At 36.5% G+C, this 22,465-nt stretch overlaps 7 protein-coding genes across 9 annotated transcripts in view; 2 read left to right on the top strand and 5 right to left on the bottom strand.

The window, feature by feature from the left end:
- The window catches only part of LOC104722671, a 9,430-nt gene extending 7,210 nt beyond the window's left edge, over positions 1 to 2,220 (top strand). Inside the window, exon 4 of one of the 2 annotated variants that reach the window (XM_010440870.2) lies at positions 699 to 2,220. In XM_010440870.2, coding sequence (XP_010439172.1) covers positions 699 to 1,936 — 1,238 coding nt within the window. In that variant the 3' untranslated portion in view covers positions 1,937 to 2,220. Of the gene's footprint in view, positions 1 to 6 lie in introns of both variants that reach the window. The other variant, XM_010440869.1, reaches the window with a different exon arrangement.
- Positions 2,189 to 3,984, bottom strand: LOC104722672 (E3 ubiquitin-protein ligase RNF115-like). The gene is made up of 5 exons (XM_010440874.2): positions 3,800 to 3,984; positions 3,107 to 3,210; positions 2,731 to 3,025; positions 2,542 to 2,651; positions 2,189 to 2,445 (listed from the first exon to the last, which is right to left on the bottom strand). The coding sequence occupies exons 2-5, from the start codon at positions 3,140 to 3,142 to the stop codon at positions 2,422 to 2,424; spliced, it is 465 nt and encodes a 154-aa protein (XP_010439176.1). The 5' UTR covers positions 3,143 to 3,210; positions 3,800 to 3,984; the 3' UTR covers positions 2,189 to 2,421.
- On the bottom strand, positions 5,214 to 10,495 carry LOC104722670 (beta-adaptin-like protein C). Its single transcript, XM_010440868.2, has 15 exons — positions 10,312 to 10,495; positions 9,685 to 9,882; positions 9,426 to 9,539; positions 9,037 to 9,287; positions 8,518 to 8,653; positions 8,207 to 8,386; positions 8,017 to 8,109; positions 7,714 to 7,925; positions 7,572 to 7,635; positions 7,293 to 7,472; positions 7,097 to 7,189; positions 6,621 to 7,000; positions 6,298 to 6,487; positions 6,009 to 6,212; positions 5,214 to 5,697 (listed from the first exon to the last, which is right to left on the bottom strand). The coding sequence occupies exons 1-15, from the start codon at positions 10,396 to 10,398 to the stop codon at positions 5,398 to 5,400; spliced, it is 2,682 nt and encodes an 893-aa protein (XP_010439170.1). The 5' UTR covers positions 10,399 to 10,495; the 3' UTR covers positions 5,214 to 5,397.
- On the top strand, positions 10,623 to 12,933 carry LOC104722668. Its single transcript, XM_010440867.2, has 8 exons — positions 10,623 to 10,920; positions 11,096 to 11,117; positions 11,387 to 11,443; positions 11,533 to 11,614; positions 11,822 to 11,917; positions 12,035 to 12,159; positions 12,263 to 12,281; positions 12,384 to 12,933. The coding sequence occupies exons 1-8, from the start codon at positions 10,821 to 10,823 to the stop codon at positions 12,675 to 12,677; spliced, it is 795 nt and encodes a 264-aa protein (XP_010439169.1). The 5' UTR covers positions 10,623 to 10,820; the 3' UTR covers positions 12,678 to 12,933.
- Positions 13,097 to 16,427, bottom strand: LOC104722667. Of its 2 annotated transcripts, XM_019232711.1 has the most exons (4): positions 15,705 to 16,417; positions 14,456 to 15,064; positions 13,364 to 13,906; positions 13,097 to 13,272 (listed from the first exon to the last, which is right to left on the bottom strand). In XM_019232711.1, exons 1-4 carry the CDS (start codon positions 16,065 to 16,067, stop codon positions 13,168 to 13,170), a joined length of 1,620 nt encoding a protein of 539 aa, XP_019088256.1. In that variant the 5' UTR covers positions 16,068 to 16,417; the 3' UTR covers positions 13,097 to 13,167. The 2 variants fall into 2 exon arrangements, with proteins under 2 accessions (XP_019088256.1, XP_019088255.1); XM_019232710.1 differs by lacking the exon at positions 14,456 to 15,064 and having other exon boundaries at positions 13,137 to 13,272; positions 15,096 to 16,427.
- LOC104722666 lies at positions 18,960 to 20,152 on the bottom strand. The gene is made up of 3 exons (XM_010440866.2): positions 20,017 to 20,152; positions 19,547 to 19,657; positions 18,960 to 19,447 (listed from the first exon to the last, which is right to left on the bottom strand). The coding sequence occupies exons 2-3, from the start codon at positions 19,608 to 19,610 to the stop codon at positions 19,251 to 19,253; spliced, it is 261 nt and encodes an 86-aa protein (XP_010439168.1). The 5' UTR covers positions 19,611 to 19,657; positions 20,017 to 20,152; the 3' UTR covers positions 18,960 to 19,250.
- Positions 21,026 to 21,834, bottom strand: LOC104722665 (protein SPIRAL1-like 5). The gene is made up of 2 exons (XM_010440865.2): positions 21,461 to 21,834; positions 21,026 to 21,327 (listed from the first exon to the last, which is right to left on the bottom strand). The coding sequence occupies exons 1-2, from the start codon at positions 21,680 to 21,682 to the stop codon at positions 21,244 to 21,246; spliced, it is 306 nt and encodes a 101-aa protein (XP_010439167.1). The 5' UTR covers positions 21,683 to 21,834; the 3' UTR covers positions 21,026 to 21,243.

Below are 22,465 nucleotides of genomic sequence, written 5' to 3'. Positions count from 1 at the left end.
TCCGAGGAACGAGAGTTTTGTTGGGAGGAAGAAGGAGTTATCAGAGTTAGAGTTTGTTTTGTTTGGAGACGTTGCTGGAGATTCTGAAAGGGATTACTTTGAGTTAAAGGCGAGGCCGAGTAGGAGGAAGAAGAATGTTACGTTAGGGTGGAACAAAAGCGGTTCAGCGGAAGAACGAAGGAAGAAAGGTAAAGAGAAAGTTGTGTGGAAAGAGTCTGAGAAAGAGATTGAGATGCAAAGTACTGAGTTGCCTTTAAGGAATCAAGTCAAAGTAGGGAGGAGCACGAGGAGGAAACGGTCGATGAAGGTTGTTTACGGGAAAGGTGTGGCTTGCGTCTCTGGTGAATCAGGGATTGGCAAAACCGAGCTGCTTCTTGAGTTTGCTTATAGACATCACCAAAGGTATAAGATGGTTCTTTGGATAGGTGGTGAGAGCCGTTACATTAGACAGAACTATCTGAATCTTTATCAGTATTTGGAAGTTGACATTGGGATAGAGAATGGTTCGGATAAAACGCGGATGAAGAGTTTCGAGGAGCAAGAAGATGCTGCGGTTTCCAAGATTAGAAAAGAGCTGATGAGGAATATACCGTTCTTGGTTATGATTGATAACTTGGAGAGTGAGAAAGACTGGTGGGACTCGAAGCTCGTGATGGATCTTCTTCCTCGGTTTGGAGGCGGGACTCATATCTTGATATCTACGAGACTCTCTCAAGTTATGAATATGGAGCCGTTGAAACTCTCTTACCTCTCTGGTGCTGAAGCTATGTCGTTAATGCAGGGGAATGTGAAAGACTATCCTGTTTCGGAAATGGATGCATTGAGAACGATTGAAGAGAAACTTGGGAGGTTAACGTTGGGATTAGCTGTTGTGGGAGCTATATTGTCTGAGCTTCCTATAAACCCTAGCCGGCTTTTGGATACTATAAATAGAATGCCTTTGAGAGAGATGATATGTAGTGGTAGGGATGGGACTCTGTTGAGAAGAAACGGGTTTCTGTTGCAGCTGTTTGAAGTGTGTTTTTCGATCTTTGATCATGCAGATGGGCCGAGAAGTTTGGCTACAAGAATGGTTGTTGCTAGTGGGTGGTTAGCTCCAGCACCGGTTCCAGCTTCTTTATTAGCTTTGGCTGCTCATAAACTCCCTGAGAAGCACAGAGGTCCTAAGCGGATGTGGAGAAGACTAAGACGCGCTATAAGCTGCGGTTTTACATCTTCAAACTCTAAGAGATCGGGAACTGAAGCTGCTTCTATGCTACTTAGATTCAACATTGCTCGAACCAGCAGCATCAAGCTAGGGTTTATACAAATCCACGAGCTCGTGAAACTCTATGCAAGGAATCGAGTAATGGTCAACGAGAATGCGCCAGCAATGGTTCAGGCAGTGATAAGCCGCGGCTCGACCGTTGAAACAGCAGAACAGATCTGGGCGGTTTGTTTCTTGCTGTTTGGTTTTAGCAACGAAGCTCCGACGATTCAGTTAAAGATAACAGAGCTGCTGATTCTTGTGAAACAAGTAATCTTGCCTCTAGCGATCAGAACGTTCATAACGTTTTCACGGTGCAGCGCAGCTGTGGAGCTACTCAGGGTCTGCACAAACGCTCTTGAAGCAGCTGACCAAACGCTAGTGACGCCAGTGGAGAAGTGGCTAGACAAGTCACTTTGCTGGAGACCAGTTCAGACAAGCGCACAGCTAAACCCTATTCTATGGGAAGAACTAGCTTTGGCTCGAGCCACCGTGCTAGAGACTCGGTCTAAGCTGATGTTACGAGGCGGGCAGTTCGGTTTTGCTGATGATTTGATAAGAAAAGCGATCTTTATAAGGACTTCAATCTCAGGAGAGGATCATCCTGGGACTGTGTCGGCTCGAGAAACATTAAGTAAGTTAACGAGGCTTTTATCCAATGTTCATCAGATTCATAACACTTCACCGTAATAGAATTTAGGACTTTCTTGTTGTAAAAGTTAAAAAAAAAAAGGTTAGAGAGTTTCTTGGTTCTTTTTTTTTATTATCATTATTTTTAGCCATAAGAGTTAGATTTATACAGAGGAATTTAGTAATAAAACAAGCTTTTATGTAAGAAATTTGTCAGAGAATCCTTTTTTTTTTTAACACAGTAAAATCTCTGAATTTTAACAGGCTCTTCTCAAACTGCACTTTTAACTTTTTTCCTTGAAGTAATTCAGGTTGAGGAAACAACTCTTGAATAGTTTTTCAAAGAAAGGATATCAAACAATCAAATATAATTTCTACATAAAGAAGAGAAAAAAAAGCAATAAAAAGAACACAAAGCTTGTGAATAATGTTGCAAGAGAAACAATGAATGTTCATCATACCACCAGGCTAGCTAACTCCTAATGATGCAAGTTTAATCAAATCTTTTGTACCATTTTTCGAACTTTTTGTTTTGTTCTATCTGATTATGATTCAGGGAGTACCAATTCCTGTGGAAATAATACCAAAACAAACAAGACTCTTAGTGAGTCGATCGGGAAGTCGAAACTGTATGTGAATAAGGCGGGTTTTAAACGGATACAAACCTTGTCGCAAACAGGACACGCCTCGCTTCTTTCCATCCAATCAAGAATGCATGCGAGATGAAAATCGTGGCCACATTTAGTGAGCAACTTCGGGTTCTCAATATCATATTCTGCCAAACAAATGAACAAAGATATTTACCAAAAGCTAACTTTTAGTGTATGTAACTTTGAATGAGAAAACAAAAATACTTTCTAAGCAAATTGGACACTCATCGATTGTTTCTCGATCCTTTTTCTTTAGATCAAGATCAGTTTTATGATCATCAACAGGCCATGTTTGCTTCTCTGGAACAACCTGTGTGATTCCAGGGGCTACTCCGCTAGAATTGCTCTGAACTATTGGTAATTTCTGTGTAGTAGTTTGAAGATTTCTATTGGAGAAGGCTAGAGGAATAGGCGGAGAAAGCGGTGAAGTGTATGTATTAGAGAGAGAGGAAGGCGGTGCAAGAGATAAGGGAACATGCTCATCTATAGTTCTAGAGTTCTGCAGACAACAGTAAAACATAAGAAATAAACAAACCTATCTCATTTGTGTTCTTTTAACAAGAAAGAAGAAGAAGTTTACTTCGGGTATACTCGGTAGACAACAGCAACAACCCATTGATCTTTAGTATTATAAAGTTTTCGAGACAGTTCGAAGATCAGTGAGTGTATGGCAGCTCAAGACACCTGAAATTGACAAAATTTTATAAAACTCCAGCTTTGTGATCATAATTTGTAACTAAAAAAAACAAACTCAAACACCACAACCACTTTCATGTAACAATATACAACAATGACATAGCAATAGCCACGAGACTAAAACTTACAAATAAAATATGTGAGTATCTAACTTCAAATACACTCAAACCCCTAAAAAAGACTATATGATCCCAAGAACACCTTGGAGCTTAGTAAAAAAAAAGAATCAAATAGCTTGATTCAGCACAACAGTAAATTAAACCCCAAACCAGGTTTACCAAAACAGATATACTACAGTTACCAAAAAATACAATCCAAACCCTAGTAGACAAAGAACAGGAAACAGAGTGATTTAAAAATAGAAGACAGGAGAATCAAGAAACTAAACAAGTGGGTTGAAACAGAACAAAAAAAAAAGAAGCTATTTTCTCAGAAAGACCAAACATAACAAACCAAAACAGAAGAGAAGAAGCAAACGAACAGAGTTTGTGATCCTACGAAACAAAAAAAAAAAGTGACTTTTGTAACGGAGAGAAGAAAAAGAAGAAGATGAAAAGGGGAAAACATGAATAATTACCCAAAACAGAGAAAAAGAAGCTATGATCTTTGGAAGCTCTTGAGGTTTTGGTGTAGAATTAAAAAAAAAAAATTGCGAGAATTTTCTGATGGCGAAGACTATGCTGCGACGAAAGAGGCGACTTTATCAGAGAGATAAAATCAAGGGAATCACAATTACTTTAATTGTTATTTTTGGTTTGTTAATCAAACTTTTTTTTTTTGTATTTTATATTCATAAATCACAAACCATATCGTACAAGGAAACTCCCCAGATTTTTTTAAATATTTCCTCCTTTTTTAATCTATAAAGGATTTTCATGATTTGACCACCAATGGTTAATATTTTATGGGATGTTTGTAATAATAAGCATATATAGGTACTTTATAGCTATTTAAGCAAATTTTAAATTAAATGATTGTATAATCACCTTTGTTGTTTAAGGGATAATCTTAAATCTTAAAGTTATGATTCATAATTATTTTTTTATGAGAATTAAATTAGCAAAATCAAAATATTAATAAATCAGGAAAAAAACTTTTGTAAATAATTAGTAAAAAATATTAGATATGATTTATTAAAATATTATCTGGAGATAAACTAATACTCCCTACATTACAAATTAAGAGAAAATTTGAATTAAATGAGTAATTTATTATTTAAATTTAATTAAAAGAGCTTTGTGTTAAGGGTAAATTAGAAAATTTGATGTAAAACAGTACATTGGAAATATGAAGTGACAATTTTTGTGAAACAAATAAAAAACTCTAAAATGACACTATTTGTGAAATAGAGAGACTATAAAAATTTTGGTGGGGCCAAAGACTAATTATTTATTTAGTGACATATTTTTTTTTGATAACTTTGTGTAGTTTTTCTTTTTTCAAGAATTCCTTGTAGTATTTCAATTTTCAAGTCTCTATTATCTCGTTGTCAAAAAAAAAAAAAATCTATTATCTCATAAAAACTAAAAAAAAAACAATAATAAAGTATGAAAAAACAGCTATTACAGTTACATAATTATTAATACGTTACTAAAGCTTGCTTAGTATTGTGATGACTCCTGAATTAACATACATATATTCGGTGGCATTTCTTCAATCTCACGTTACGTTACTACTCTCAAGTTTAAAATTTTCAATTTGTTTTGGTTTTGAAGTTTATTTTTAATCAATCAGTAATTGTAATTACAAGAATAGTTTCAACTAAGCGATTTTGTAACCGCATGTTAGAGAGAATCATGGTTGGTTGCTACGTCGCACTACGGTCCCATTATCCATCTACTTCTGTTGCTAAGAACATACCAAAAATTTTCAAATACTAATATGTATATTAGTTTACGTGTACGAATCTCTTCGCTCCACTACGAGCGACCCTTTTAATTTCATGTCGGTCACTAAAACACTGAATAGCATTTTGCTGATAGTAATAACTATGTCATCATCACACTATTTAATCATCCTTTTTGGGCATATACGCAACAACACAAATCAAAGCTCTTTCGAGAAACGAGTGGTGATTTTTAATACAAAAAATTAGAAACAAAGAAGTGAGTAACAAGCATCACTTACTACATACACTAAAAGAAGAAGAGGGGAACAGTGTGAAATCGAAGAATCTCAAGCCTTGAATAGAATTTCAACGGCTTCAAAGAAGAGAGGAGCGATCTCGGGTGTTGGAGTCTTGACCGCACATTTCAGACCAGGATGACCCACCATGGCTGTTAGTTCGATCAAGAATGGTATGCCTCTCGGGACTTTGGCTGAAAGATACAGCACGTCTTGGTTTCCGTTCTTACGCTTTGCTATGAAGAACATGTTTGATGCAGCGAGCATGTCAAGCGTTGACTCCACGCCCGTGATAGTTATCCCGGAGAATTCCTTCTGGACCTCGTTTGAATCCGGTAACGATCTCCATGTCTAATCAAAAACAATGTTTTGTATTTATAGTCAGCAATTAATCCAACCCAACAAGAACTGGTGTTTAAGGCTGTGATATACTGTTATGATCAGAAATCAATATCTTCCTTCAACTCTAACTGTATCTAGAAACATAAATCAATGAAACCATATCCTATGTTCAGATCCCCTAACTCTCCTAGAAACTTAAATCAACCTGTCACTAATTTACTCGACAATTTTAATATCATAAACCCTTTCGCACTTTACTCAATGACTAACATGCTGTGGCATTGTTAATGAACTCTTTATTACATATTATAGTCTTTTACCTCGAGGAAGGTTCCACGTTCCATCCTACCATCTTCTGAGAAAAGAGCGTGAAGTACAATCTTATCCTCGAAGTACCAGACAGGCTGCTGGTTGTTTTTGACGGCAACTTGCAAAACCGAGCTGGTTGGCCCAGCAGAAATGTTCTGGGACAATGCCATTGGCAACATTGTCCTGGCAGATGCTCCGGGTGGCAGAGACGGAACCTAAAATAGTAAAAAAAAACCTGGACATCAGTTTCAGCTTCCAGGATAATAGTCGTGGATGTATAGCATATTGAACTACTAGTACCTGAAGAGTTCCAACAGCTGCAAGCCCGAATGAGTTTTTGTTGAACTGAATCATGAAGCCATCAAGAAGTGACTGCGAGTTGTTCTCAAGGAGCATACTGTAGAATACTTGACCATCTTGTCGGGTTAATTGAGCGCTGATCTGCAAGCCTTGACCTTTTGAAGCTGGCAGGACAACAGGCAATGGACGACTGCAATCAAATGATCAGATAAGTTTCAATTGTGAAAAGGTAATCCAAATATATATGATTAAAAATAAAACAGTCCATCGCACAAAACAAAATGTGGCCTATATGTGTTTTTCACCAATTAAGCCAAACTCACCCTGACGGAGCTGTGGGTTCATCTACAGGGACAATTGCAGCATCATCTGACCCCATTAGGTCACCTAGCAGATCAGGCACAGGAGCTGGCGCAACTGCTGGCTTAGGGACATAGCCTGTCGTGGTTGGAGGGGAAGCCGCACCATCAACCGGATTACCAGATGTCTCAGGATATCCTGTTTCGCTCCCTTCTATATAGTCCTCATCTTCTGTTTTCTGAACTGTGGTTTTCAAGCGGGTTACAAAAGCCTCTGGCGGCTTGTGATACACAGACGACAAGGTGGCAATATTTGTAAGCAGTTCATCCAGGAGTGACGGGTCAAGTTGGTTAGAGTCGTCAGTAATCACAGGCTTTTCAGCTAAGACAACATCTTTGGCCGCCTAGTCAAAAGTAGAACACTGATGATTGTTGTTTATTGTCCAATGTGCTTGAACTAGTTAAGTAGTAATGTAGTATAAGATATCAAGAAAACATACCTCGGGATCAGTAGATAGAAGACGCCAGTAGATGTATGCACGATCCCTGAGATCAGGGTTATCTGTCTCGACAGTAGCATTATTCAAGACAACCTGAAAAATTGAAACATGGCAAAAACCAGGCCTGTCATCATACACATGCATTTTAATTGATTAGGAGAGCAAGAGGTGTTCTCCATAATGGTCATGGCAGAACCTGAATCATTTGTTGTGGGCCTTCAGTTGGCTTCTTCAGAAACAGTTTGACTGTAGCTGTAAGAAGCTGCAGCTGGACCTGTGCTGGTTCCTCAGGGAAATTCTCCAAGAAGCTTTCAAGAAGTTCATCCGCATTGTCGATTCTTTCAGCATATTCACCAATGATCCAAATCATAGATGCCTTTCAAGATGCCAGCAAATGCGAGAGTACAAATTTCACTGATTTAAGATTTATTTCGGATCGGAAGCTTTACACTATGCAAAGGACAAATTTTATTACCTTAGCTTCTGGTTCATCCAATGTATCTAGACTCTCACAGAGTGTTGCAATTATGGACTCATACCTGTACGTTATTTTGAATAACATAGCCGAGATTGAAGGAATATCAAAGCCACACAACCAAGAAAAATATTAAACTTACGTGTTTGGATATCTTCTAAAGATATCTTTGATGACTATAATGGCCTCCTGAACAACATAGTTTACTTTGATCTTCATCAACTCAAGTAAAACACTGATGCACCGTTCAGCTGCTCTTTCTAGTTTGATGGCACATCGGCCTATTGCACGAACAGCCTTCCGAACAAAATCGACATCTACTTCCGTGGCATATTCTTTGAACTCCAGAAGAACCTACATTGGCATGTCCAGAAACCATCATGATTTGCACCAAAACAAAATAACTTGATTAATCGGCAGATGAGAAAAGTGTAGTAAAGATTACCTGGTCTATATTTCTGTCAGAAGCAAGTTTTATCATAATCTCTAACTTCTCCATCTTGACATAAATCGGATCATTATACTTGCAGAAGAATACCTAGAAAGAAAAAACATGATAGCATTATCAATAAATATAAGAATATATCAATAATTGCTTATTCCGAGAGTCTGTCTTGTAGACAGGATCAAGCTACCTTGATTTCATGGGCAAGAATAGTGGGTCTCTTTTGGACAATAAGGTTAATGTTACGAAGCGCGACATATTGTATCTCAGGTTCTGCAGAAAGCAATGTAACTAGGGGAGGAGCCATCTTCTTACAAAGATTTCGAATTACATCTGTACTAGTTATAAGCTCCATCTGCTGAAGGATCATCTGGAAAGCTCGCGGAGAAAATGAACAGACGAGGATAGCATTAGAAAACTCAGGGAAATATAGCTGACCCTTCACAAACAATTTTGCTAACAAATGACATTCCAGTGAGATATACTTATTTAAAGTGTCACCTTAACAGCTGAAAGCACAACAGCACAGTTGGCATGTTGCAACCTTGGAGTGACTCGCTCGACAATATTTTCAGCTTCACGAGGATCAGTTGCTTTATACCTCGACAAAGCATCCAATATAAAAACTTGACCCCATCTGTGAAGAACACAGACAGTATTACTAAAACTGAAGTATAAATATGTATCCAGCAAGCAAGGAAGGAAAATATAGTCATTTTATGGATCCCTTTCCCCAAAATTCAAAACCATGATTCCCCTTTATCCACACAGATAACCTTCAACTTCAGTAACAAAAAAAAAGACATCTTGAAATGCCACAATTTTAGGTTTGATACACAGTAAAATGCATAAATAAACTGATGCTATAACACAAGAAGCAAGCCCACAACTCAACAGACTATCCTACTGTCAATATTTAGGCCAGCGTGTACGTTCTCCAAAAACAGATGAACTGACTAAAATTAGTCAATCAGACACAATCTAAGTGAAAGTAGGATAGGGAAATTAGGAACCACTTACTCAGTACATTCATTCAAAGCTGTAAGGAGCTTTGTGAGGGTGGTACTATTTATTTCAAATACGGGACTAGTACTATTCTCTTGTATCTCTGCAAGGGCTGCTACAGCATTTGCTACAACCATTGGATTATTGTCTGATATCAAATCTTTCAAGGCTTCAAGGAACCCCCTATCCTCAACTAATTCAGCATTTATGTCAAACAGTTTAGCAACACATATAGCTGCTGTCTTGCGGACATATGGATCATCATCCTGAAAAATGAAAATTACAGAAGGCCAGGAAATACAGAAATATGTCATCAGTTAAGATAAAAATTCTTCAGGGACATAAATTTTATAGCTACAGCCTACAAGTTGCAGGGAAAAGGTAACATAAAAAAAAACTCAAACCTTGAGGCATTTCTGAAGAGGATCACACAAATATTCTGTGATCTTATCAACACGAATACAGCCCATTGTTCGCACAGCCAAAGCCCGGATCAATGGATTTGGGTCTTGTGAATCCTGCCAGATACAAAGCAATGATGAGTTTCTTTACTATATTTTCGTCTTTCAAATACAGAGAAAGACCAAGAAGCTTGCCATATATTACGTATTTTTGTTTGAGTAAGCTATGTAAAAAAAAAAAAAAAAGTAGCTGAAGTGTTACCTTAACAAAAGTATTTACTGCGAGGATAGCAAGATCAGGCTGGCTCTTCGCATAGTTTATCAGATACAAGTAAACAAGCTTCTTCAACTCTAGATTCTCCGTTTGCATGCAGTTGACAACATCAGTGAAAAGTGATGAAACATCTTTTCCAACAGTCATTGCCGCAATAACCTTCTTAACAGCATCTTTCCTCTTATCCTAACAAAACATAATAAAGAAAAGAGAAACGCATGTCATCGTCTTGAATCAGTAAAAATTGACATTATATTGAATATATCATACTTGAAGATTACTGTAATCCTACTATCTTCCAGAGACAATTTACATTGAAAGAAGGAAGATGAGATTTTTAATTGACAATCACTGATCGTCCCAACCAATGCATTGATCCAGATTCGAAACTTATATGATTCATCCAACCCCGAAAAGTGTCTTAAGAGATTTGCACACATAACTATAATATAGATCAATTCGAATCCAGAATCAATACAGATCTACCAGAGTAAAGGATTATGCAAAATCCAACGAAGAGAAAGAGATGAGATTAAAATCATTAACAAATGGCGGATCACAGATTCACAGATCGAAAACATGAATCAGAAAGTAGAGAAGAAGAAGAAGAAGAACCTTGTATTGTGAATTAAGCTCTTCCTTGAGCTCAGGGATCTCTCCTTTCTTCGTAGTCGAAAAGTATTTAGAATCATGACCGCTCATTTTTCTCCCTTCTTCTTCTTCTTCAACCTCCACACTTCTCCGACGAGACGATGAGTTGTAGTGTGTGACACAGAGAGAGACGAAGACGCGAAATTGCTAAAACATTAGGTAGTTTTTGTAATTAACAAAAGTAGTAGGTCAATTTCAAAATAAACATTAATTACAATTTGACCTTAATAGTTATAAATATTTCTCGAAATGGCCTTGTAACTTCTCTAGTCAACGCCAGTTGCCACCCTGGGAGAAGACTGACGCGGGTTTGTGAGAGAGGAAAAAGTTTTAGATGTGATTTGATCAGATTCTCAAAGACTTTTTTGCGAGTCTCTGGAGGATCCTTATCGCTTCTCTCTCTCTCTCTCTCTCTCTCTCTCTCTCTGGCTTGACCTCACGTCGTCATCCAATTAATCAGATCCGTGAGAAAAATGGCGCCGAAGTACGATATGGAGAAGATGGAGCTCCGTAAGAACTTCCGTAACGTTTGGCATACCGATCTCTCCCACAGTATCCAAAACGACACTCCCTGTAATTTCTCACTCCCTCTCTCTCTCTCTCTCTCTCTCTCTCTCTCTCTCTCTCTCTCTCTCTCTCTCTCTCTCTCTCTCTCTCTCTCTCNTGCGTTTGATTAGTTTTCCTTGGGTGTTGATCTGAGCCATTTCTCTGTTGTTGTTGTTGTTGTTGTTGTTGTTGGTGTTCGCAGATTGCTGCTTTGCATTGTGGTGGTAAGCTCCGATTGATCTGAGTTTTATTTTCGTAGCTTACTCTCTCTCTCTCTGTATTTGGAATTGACCATGATTTGACTTCGAATTAGGCTGTTAGATCGGCTTGGTTTTGTGGAGTGATCTGAATTTTTTCACAGATAATGTATTTGTGCTCGTCTTTGAGCTTGGTACTACTAGAGAATGTGTAACATGACTTTGACATTGTATGATTTTTGGGTTTGATATGTTTTATACACATGGAAATTGCATTGTTTTTCTTCTTGTTGCAGTGCTCCTTGTGCATCATATTTGCTTCGCAAGCGTGCTCTTTACAATGACATGTCAAGGTATTTCACACATTCATTAACCTTCAGAGAGATTAGTTCTAGCTTTATTTGTTTAGTTTTAAGAAGATGCTCTTTTTGGTGTCTCACAGGTACATTTGTTGCGCTGGTTACATGCCTTGTAGCGGTCGCTGTGGAGAAACCAAATGTCCTCAATTTTGTCTTGCCACTGAGGTATAGATCTTGATTTTTGTAAACCATTAGCTCTAGTCTTTAGATGAAGTCTTTTCTATAAACCTCTAGTTGCTAGAGATTTCAGGAATCTGAAAGCTTCCTGTACCTTATGCATACAATCTCACTCATGCCTAGTTATGACTTGTGAGGCAACATCATAAACAGTTAGCACATTTTCGGTCTTCTAAAATAGCTGAACAATCGCAGGTCTTCTGCTGCTTTGGAACGTCCGTGGCCTCGACTCGTTTTCTTCTGCAAGATGAGTTCCAAATTCAGACGACGCAATGTGATAACTGCATCATTGTAAGTATCCTCATTGCTCAGACCATTCTCGTTACTGACAGTTCACAAGCAATTAGAACAGAAACAAACATATGATAAACGAATGTCGTCATCTGTGCTGTCTTTTTGGTTGTGTAGGGTTTCATGGTTTGCCTCAGCCAAGTGGCTTGCATATTCTCCATAGTTGCATGTATTGTCGGTATTGATGAGCTTTCAGAAGCTTCACAGTTGCTCTCTTGTTTAGCAGACATGGTGTACTGCACGTAAGAATTCCCCCAATCCATAGTTTCATTCTTATAAGTACATTTGATCAAAACCCGATTGTAACCTTATATTCCTGACATATTGTATTTTGCTTGTCTGCAGAGTTTGCGCATGTATGCAGGTAAGAGTGATGATATCAACCATTCTGATCTCTCCCTACTTATAAATCCTGCTTTTAGAGGCTCCTGAATAGAATCTTATAACGTCTATAATGCTTCTGCAGACACAACACAAGATGGAAATGGACAAGAGAGACGGTAAGTTCGGCCCACAGCCAATGGCAGTGCCTCCGCCTCAGCAAATGTCACGGTTTGATCAAGCCATCCCACCCACAGTCGGTTACCCTCCACAACAAGGTTATCCACCTTCTGGTTATCCTCAACACCCTTCACAACAAGGTTATCCTCAACACCCTCCACAAGGTTATCCACCTTCTGGCTATCCTCAACTCCCACCTCAACCAGGTTATTCTCAATACCCTCCAGCGGCTTATCCTCCTCCCGCTTACCCGAAGTAAATCACTCTTTGCCTGGTTTCTATACCGACTTGGAATTTAAATTTTCATCTTTTCTTGATTCACTTTCACGTCGTTAATATATATGTTCACTTTCTGGTCAAGCGTTGAACGTTCGCTGATTGTTTTGAGGTCGTTGTTTGTATGAGATTTTTGACCTCACACGTTGCTGTTGTTGTTTTCTGAAACGTCCCTCTTGGATTTTTCCTTATGAATTATCTCTTTTTCTAAAGTTGAGTAAAGTGCATTTTTTTGCGAACCGTATATTCATGAATAAACCCATTGTCGTTATGTTCTAATCTATAAATTGTATTTGAGAAAATATTGAATGAACCATCAAATACTGTGAGAAGAACTTTGACGAATGGGGGACTGGATCTCAAAGAATATTTTTTTTAATAATGTGGCAAAAAAATTACGAGGGCTAAAAACTCTAACTTTTCTTCCCTTTCAAAAATAAAACAAAATTAATACAAAAACTATATAAAAAAAATTACTTAAGTTCAGTAACTTCACCTGCTCTACATACACCAACATTGATCCATAAAGTATTATTCCTCTTTGTTTGTAACACTCTGCAACAGTTCCTCCTAGGTGACTGTACAAACAAAACACAAGAACCATTACTTCATAAACATTTACTTACGTTTTAACCATATTCTAAATAGGATATTAAAAATGTTACTTACCCTTTCCCACAGATGAGGGTCTGGTTTCTTGTAGACGACGATGGTGTTAATCTCAGCCGGGTTACTCATCTTCCACCGGCAAGAGGGATGGGAAACACGGTGTATTTTGTATTCACTAACCGTCGTGTTCAGCTGCTTGTCGAATCTCGTGCTCGACATGTAAAACACAAACGGTTTTTGGCACGGGTTACGACTAACCGGCCTGGTGTTGAAGGCGTAAGCAGTGTAATCCGCCCGTTTGTACCAATTCAAGAAAGTTCTAGAGGGCATTTCCATTTCCCGGGGAGAGAATATTCCACGGAAGATTTGAACCGCGTATCCCCACGATACAGAGACGGTCCAGCTCTTGTGCTTATCATAACATATCGACTGCTGTAAAAGCCCGGCCGAGTCGAGCTTCATAGGTTCCGTTAGCTTCTTTAGAGCATGAACACGAGTCATGTTCGGGAAAATCGGTTCCACCACGTCGAGATGGTGCATTGAGACGAATGGTGTTACTGGATGCGCAGCAAGGAGGCCGAAGAGGTTCCCGTAGACGTCATACTGAAAACACAAAATAAGTTTCAGATGTTAAAAACGGATCGTGGATTACACGCATCAAGAGGTACGCGTAGGAGTAATATGAGGAACAGGTCATTAAGTGTAAAAACAGAAACGCGGGTCCCCCTCATTACAATTAGCAATCTAAAGCTCAAGTGAATTGGACGGACATTGAACTACTCACGCGCCGATTTGTCGGTACCAAACCACGGAAATTTTTTGCCAATATTAGCATCCAAACAAAAAAAACAGAACAAAGAAACAAAACTGTAATTATCAAACATTAAAACATTGAAAGCTTATTCTAATATCTTCAAAGTTTGGTACTACTCCTTAAACTAGATGAAGAACACCAATGTTGCCACTCAATCATCAAAATTGCGTAAACAAAGCAATCAAAGCTATCAATTTTAAGTTCTAGTTCAAGACTCAACATCATCAATACAAACTTCATTAATTCCTCAAGAATCACTAATCCCATCCTTAAAACATCAGCAATTGCTACCCATTTTGACCAATTGGTAACAAAACCAACACTAGCTAAGTTGTTACCTGATGAAAGCCAAGTTCTTTAGTGAGTGGAACACCAAGTTCAGCCATACAAGCTTGCATGCGATCATCTGAACCATACAAAGCAGGATACCTCTGTATACACCGATCTTGCATCTTACTCAAAGCTTTAGCCAATGGATAGCTAATAGCAAAACCACCTCCACCATAAGCCATCCCATACGAGAAAAAAATGTTCTGTAAATGAGATTCCGACAAGCTCCCAATGTAATACATCTGCTCATGGTCATACTTCCTCAACACTCTAATCAGATTATCCGTGACAAACACCGTATCGTCATCACCCATCACGAACCACCTCACATTCTTCGGACCTAAACGCAGCATCTCAGACACAATCCTCGAGATCCGTAACGCCGAGCGTTGCCCTTGCTTGTTCGTGTAAGGAAACGAAGCAGTTCCGGCGGAGATTTTCACCGGAGGAAGAAGCTTTTCGTCTTCGTCTTCGCTATCATCGTCATCATCATTAACACTCTTCTTCACCTCTTTATCTAACCAAACGTAGCCACGCATGTGTTTCGGTTTATACCAGATCTTGATATACTCTTTCCTCTGTTTCCATAGCTTAGACGACGCAGCGATCCCAAACACCACGTGGTTAAGATCCGTAGGNAGTTGTTACCTGATGAAAGCCAAGTTCTTTAGTGAGTGGAACACCAAGTTCAGCCATACAAGCTTGCATGCGATCATCTGAACCATACAAAGCAGGATACCTCTGTATACACCGATCTTGCATCTTACTCAAAGCTTTAGCCAATGGATAGCTAATAGCAAAACCACCTCCACCATAAGCCATCCCATACGAGAAAAAAATGTTCTGTAAATGAGATTCCGACAAGCTCCCAATGTAATACATCTGCTCATGGTCATACTTCCTCAACACTCTAATCAGATTATCCGTGACAAACACCGTATCGTCATCACCCATCACGAACCACCTCACATTCTTCGGACCTAAACGCAGCATCTCAGACACAATCCTCGAGATCCGTAACGCCGAGCGTTGCCCTTGCTTGTTCGTGTAAGGAAACGAAGCAGTTCCGGCGGAGATTTTCACCGGAGGAAGAAGCTTTTCGTCTTCGTCTTCGCTATCATCGTCATCATCATTAACACTCTTCTTCACCTCTTTATCTAACCAAACGTAGCCACGCATGTGTTTCGGTTTATACCAGATCTTGATATACTCTTTCCTCTGTTTCCATAGCTTAGACGACGCAGCGATCCCAAACACCACGTGGTTAAGATCCGTAGGGTCATCAACCCCTGTTTCTTCTTCTTCTTTCTCCTCCCATTCTTCACGCCGCCGTGAAGCAGCCACAGAGGAGGATGAGGAGGAAGGTAAAGACGAGACGTTGGAGGAAACGTTGGTGGAGAGAGCAGAGACGGTGGTGAAAGGAGTTGAATCGTCACAGGAGCGTGAGGTGGAGACGAGTTTAAGCATGTAGATAATGTAAGTGAAGACAATGAAACAGATTAGCCAAACCATAAGTTTTGGACCGGGTCGGGTTAAAGACCACATTCCGGGTATTGAAGCACTCGATGAGCTTCGATCCCATATTGGTTTCTCCGACGAATCTTTCTGGTTACCTTTCATCCAATATTACAGAAAAGTAAACAAAAAAGATCCAAAATTTGAAGATTAACAAAACTAACCCTAGTGTTTGAATCTTTAGGAGAAGAAGGAAACAGAGTATGTGTGTGTTCCTGAGCTTTGGATTCGTAATCCCAGAAGAGAACGAACCGAAAAAAATGGATCTTTCTAGCTACAAAAAAGAAAGATCAATGAGAATGAATGAGACTGTTGATGCCAGAGAAATCGAGAAAATAAGGGAAAGACAAAGTTTTTTTTTTTTTTTTTTCTTCAATTTTGTTGTTGTGAGCTTCTCTCTATGGAAGACAGATAAAAGGTGAGAGAGAACGCAAAACACTCCCACTAGAAAGTAGAAAATCCATAAACGCAATTAAAAATTTAAAAAAGGTAAAAAATATTATTGAAAATTAATACAATGTGGTTGTTGTCTTTAATTAAAAAAATAACAATTTAATTGCTGTTGAGAATATATTAAATAAAAAATATCATAATGTATTTTGTTCATGTTTTTAATGGTGTTATTACCGTATATAAAACTGAAAAGGTTTGTGTTCTTTATTTGTAAAAGAGGAAGCGGTCGGATCCATGAATGAGTTATGGGTCCTGCTCTTCATCGTCCGCCCACGTGGGCCACTAGGAACTATGTACGTGTCACTTTCTGTCCTAAATTTAAAAGCTATGTCGTTTCATAGGCTCGTTTCTCAGATATAGAATGGTTTAATTAGTGCTAATTAAGAGTTAACATTGGCTTCATCATCATCACTCAATTTGTTTCGGTTGTTGTGATACTGTTTATGTTCAATGCTTATATTAGGTTCGTTCTATAATTAAAAGAAAATACAATAGAAAGATAAGTAAGTTCAAATAATGAAATAAATACTGTTAGATTTGAGTCTCTCCACGTGTTTGTTTATATTTCACCCTAGATTTGGTTCTGTTCTGTTGGAATCGAAATAAATAGGTATTGGCTTTAGACTGGTTATTTAAAATTTGGACATCTACATCTAGAAATTTGAAAATATATGAACGTATTGATTGAGAATATGATGCCCATAAATGTACATAAATAGAACTTCAACATTATTACGCGCCAATGATCAGTACAATCTTAGTATATATTTATAATATATATATATATATATGTAAACATTTACTGTCGTTTAAAATTGCAAAAATAAAACTTGAGCTTTTAGATTAAAAAAAAGGTGGGGAAATATGAAAGTAGAGCAATGATTAGTATGTTGTTGTTGGAGAAGGTGACTGATAATTGTAACCACTACTATTTTTGGTGTTTGACGTTTGTAAAAAGTGTATTAGATGTATTTGGTATGTTTTTGCTGTTAGCTCCATATGAATATGCTTGATTGGAAAATCCATTATCAAACTTCTCCCATAACCAACTCGTAAGAAAACGATTAGGCTCTTTTTTTTATTTGGTTATTTGAATTTCAATAGGAACAAAAGTGAAATGAATAAAAAGAATAACGCATAATGGAATAAACAATTTGTTAAAAATGTAAAGAAAATATGTAGAGAAAAAACTAAACAATAACAATATTTTTAAAAATATATTAAATATTAAATAAATTAATCAATAAAAAATTAAAAATACTAATATTACTTTTCATGTATATAACATAAATTTTACATTTGATTTAAAAATAAAATTTGTGAATTAAATTTTAGATACATCACATTAAATACTGAGTTAATATTAACCTGCAATCAAATTTTAAGAATAATTTAAAATATTCTTTAATTTTAATTTATGATATAACATCTTTTAAGTTTCTTTTACTATTCATATAATTTTCAAATAAAGCTTTCAGATTAATTTAACATGAAATTTTGTATCAAAAGTATTTTTCTGCTAATATACTGTGAAAATATGAATATTATTGTATTATAAAATTGAAATATTATTAATAAACATAATTTTTATTTATTTTAAAATAAAAAAATTTTAATATATTTTTTTTTTGTTTCATTTGTTCGTCATCAATTTTGGGAGAAACATTTTTGTTTTATTGTTCCTTATTTTAGGAGGAATATAGAGAAATGATGAAGGAATAATATTTTTTGTAAAAAGTAAAAATTTTGAGGAATGAAGAGGAATATGATATTTCTCCTCATTTTTTGCCTAAACTATGGTTACTAAAGAAGATAAATTGGAGCGAATAACTATGAAACTAAAGAAGATAAATTAATGAGAAGGATTTGCCCCATTAAATTATTTCATTACATTCTTCTTTGGATTCTTGATTAATACAGTTTTTTGTCCTCTTGTTAATTTGGTTAATCTTAAAATGGAATTGTGAAATAAAATAATAAAAGGCTGCATATACTACCTGCTGTATATTCTTTAAGTATTATATTTAGAGATCTTTCGTCCCAGCATTAGGACTATTGCACAGGGATATCATATTCTATTGCCCACTTCACATCATATGATTTGGTTTATAAAATTGTTCCCTAGCTATCATTGCTTGCTCCATTTTTTTTTTTTAATTTAAGAATTAGGCTCATGTTTGATGGATCTGAATCATCTGATTTTGGCCAAAGCCCATTAGCTCTGAATGAAACACTAAGCTCATACGCTCAGCTCTGAATGAAACACTAAGCTCATACGCTCAGCTCTGAATGAGATTGAGAGCACTTGTAAAATCATGACTCACCTCTTACAGTTTTAAGGTAATATATATAGGTCAATCGGTTTCTCCAACCTGCAGTAAGAGCCAAAACCAAGTGGCTTGCGGGAAACTGGTATTGGTTTGGAGCTAGGGCACATGCCAGCTGCAACTTGCAAGTGGTTGCTACAAGATAAAACAGAGCAATATCTAATGGGCTTATTTATGTGTTTTGCTAGCATAAACAATGTAATTTTGATCTTTAGTGTATATAAAATTGGTGGACAAAATCACTAGTGAATGGAACCATATCAGTTATAAACTATACATTAGTACAAAATCCATCATTTGATCACCTATATAATTCACAAAGCACACATGATGCTTCGAAAATACCAAACCAAGTGATGGACTAAAGAACAGCACCAAACTGCACAATGTCTACTAAACATCTTACCAGGGTTTATTACGCTAATTAAAGACTCGGTAATTATTTATCAGAGACGATTTATAATAAGAGATTCTTATAAAGAAAGAAAACTTTGGAAGATGCATGCAACTAGCCATCTTCATCGTGGCTAGACCATGATTGAAGAAGGGAATACATGAGCAGTGGACCAACAAATGGTGTATAAGGCGGTGGTCTACTAAAGGCAACCATAGGCTCTACCGTTTCCTCGATCTCCTTCATGGTTTCGCTTTCGCTATTGTTCCCGTTCACAGGTTTCTTGGGTACAACAGTTCTTACCACTTTACCTGATTCTCATAAAACAGAGTTACTCTTTTCGTTTTCTTCCTCCTGATAAATCAAAAATCATATGAAAATGTGAAAAAATTTAGATAAAACGAGTTTACCTTTTGATCCTGAGACCGGGAAGATCGGTTTGAGCTTGTCTATAAGAGCAGGAACACGTCGCATGATGTTAGAATCAATGTTTGTCTCTCTCTCTCTATAGCTTAACCTATCTGGAAATGGATAGGAAACAAAATTCGTGAATGTCATGAAGCAAGCAAGAACAGTAGAGTTATGTATCAAATCATTGCATCATCTGAGAAACTCTAAACCATTAACACAAATCAATGATTTATGTATAAATTATCATCATCAAGAACTTCAAGAAACGATTGTTTTGCAATAGGAATATCAAGAACTCATCAAGCAAAGAGTTAAGCTTCCTAGTAATCTAAAAACAGAGGAAACTTGATACTAAGCAATAAAGAAATTAAGATTATAAAGACAACAATAATCAAATGAGTAAAATAATAATCAGAAATTGTGATAGAGATCAACTTAAAAGAATATGATGATGATAGTTACCACTTACCAGATTTATAAAAACTGAGCAAAATCAAATGAGTGTCTCAATTTCTCCTTTTGCAAGAGCTTTTGCTTCAGACTGTGCAGATTTGTTCTAGTTGGGATAATTCAATGTCAGTCTTGGCAGAGGAAGGTTTGAGAAGGTCCGAGACTCTTGGTCAATTTTATAAAATAGCCTCTCACTTTTTCATTAATTCTCATTTGCCCCACATATCAAATATATATTTTCATACTGGTCCAAACATATATAGTCCATTGATTTGCTGGTTTGATTTCTTTGATAAACTACATTTAAATGAAAACATTGCAAGGCTTTTTTTTTTTTTAATTTCTAAACAACTTGCATTAAACGTGGGAAGAGAAACAAGTTTATTTAATAAAATTATCTTCATAAATTCAAGATTTCAAGTCCATCTCTGAATTATGAATGACAAGAGGGTCCAAAGTTTTTAAAGAGCACATCATTTTTATTCTTGTTTAAAGGATTCAGGAAAGAAAACATTAGAACATAAGGACCATCATGAAGAAAGTACGTTAAACAAAAGACACATACAAAAACCTTGTTTATTCTTAAAAACAACAAAAAAAATAACCTTGTTAATTACATTTGTTTTTTAAAATGTCGTTATCTTTGTTTTTTTTTTTCAATACTCATTTATTGTACGCAGATTCACGGTTTAGTTTATTTTTGTTACTATATCCTAATTTTACAATTTTGTGATATTTTAACACCATAGAAATAAAGGTCCAACTTTTCTATTCTGCTTAGAACAGTCAAAATACTTTGATCAACCCTCATCTACTGTGACTATATTGTTGTAGATACAACGTAATTTCTTGTTGTAAATATCACGAATTGTCCGAGTTATATGATTTAGTTGCATACCCATGTGCAAAAGAAGAAGCTTCACTTTCCGAATTATTAAAAAGGAAGAAACTTCGCTTTGATCCAAATGCAAGCTCAAGATAGTGTCCAAATGTTCAATATATTTATATATATTACTGAAAATATCGACTAGAAAGTAGAAACCATTTATATATATATTCCACAAGTGGAAAGAAATTAACTGCAAACTCAAACCACACATTCCGTACGTAAATATAATAAAATTACTAAAGTGTAGAGATCTAGATAGGGATATCTCTACAATATATATATTATATATATATATAATATATAGTAAAAGCCGATCACTAGAGCAAGATACAAACCCTAGTTTTATATCTTCACAATTTATTCCTTTACTTTATCTCCGAACAAGTATCCAAGAGATGAGCCTCCACCAGGAACCGATTTCACTTTCGTCGTTGGACGATCCTGAAATTTTAATTATTAATTATTAATAGAACCCTTATTTAATTTGTTTTCTTAATACCGGAAAAATCAAACCTGAAGAATCAAGAAAGAGAGTTTAACGAATTAAAGAATAAGAAGGAAAATAAAGACTTACGGTGACGAAGTTGCCGGAGTTTTGGCCCTGAACTCTTTGGTAGTTGTTGTTGTTAGAGATCTTGGGCTTTTGGTCAGCTCCATCTTCCTCGGTGGAATCTACGCCGTACGGTGGTGTAGGCTTTGGGGCTACCGGTTGAGGAGTTTTTGGAATCTCATTGTCTGACCCAAAAAGATAACCTAACGAGCTTTGCCCGCCTCCAGAGCTCCCACCTCGGCTCATTGTCTGATTGATAGATTATTTAATTTTTAACCAAACCCTAATTAATTAGCAAACAAGTCGTTTCGTACGACAGTTTTAGCAGGCAACTCTGAGTACTAAACAATAAGTTATAAGAAAGAGATGCTTAAATAGAGGAGGCGGAGAGATTGTAAAGGATTGTGTAAGAGGTGTAAAGTATATAATACATACTCAAATCATCAAATTAGTGATTTTGGTAGGCTTTTAGAGATGATTTTAATCAATTTACAAAATTTTGGTATAATTTTTTTGTCCTATAAAAATCACCTAAACCATCATTTCATCGATTTTTATAATTTTCGCTAAAACTAAATATCTCTCTAAACACACATAAATAATACTGATATTGGTCAATATTTTATAAATCACCATTTGAATAATCTAATTAGAAATATTGTAAAACAATTCTCAAAATTCCACATTTTTAGGTTTAGCAAGGGTTCATAAAACTAAAACATGTGGTAGTTTCAAATATTATGACCAATAGCATGATCAAAATTTTGAAGACTTTAATTTTTAAACATTCATAACTATTTAACATAAAATCTGTGATCAGCGCAATATATATAGTTGATGAACCACCTCAAACCTATATGTTCTCAGCATATGCGCATTTCTTATATACAACGGGGCAAAAGCAAAACAGCCAATATGCTCATGAAAATCTGATTTTAAACGTTTGCATTTATATTTTTTTCTTATATGAACTATATACTCTTAGATTTACCTTGGACCAAAGGGCGTATTTTAATATCTAATTAATAT

This window comes from Camelina sativa, chromosome 11, assembly GCF_000633955.1.
Source record: "Camelina sativa cultivar DH55 chromosome 11, Cs, whole genome shotgun sequence".
Taxonomy (NCBI): Eukaryota; Viridiplantae; Streptophyta; class Magnoliopsida; order Brassicales; family Brassicaceae; genus Camelina; species Camelina sativa.
Note: the sequence above shows the minus strand (reverse complement) of the source record. Positions and strands in the feature narration are given on the sequence as shown.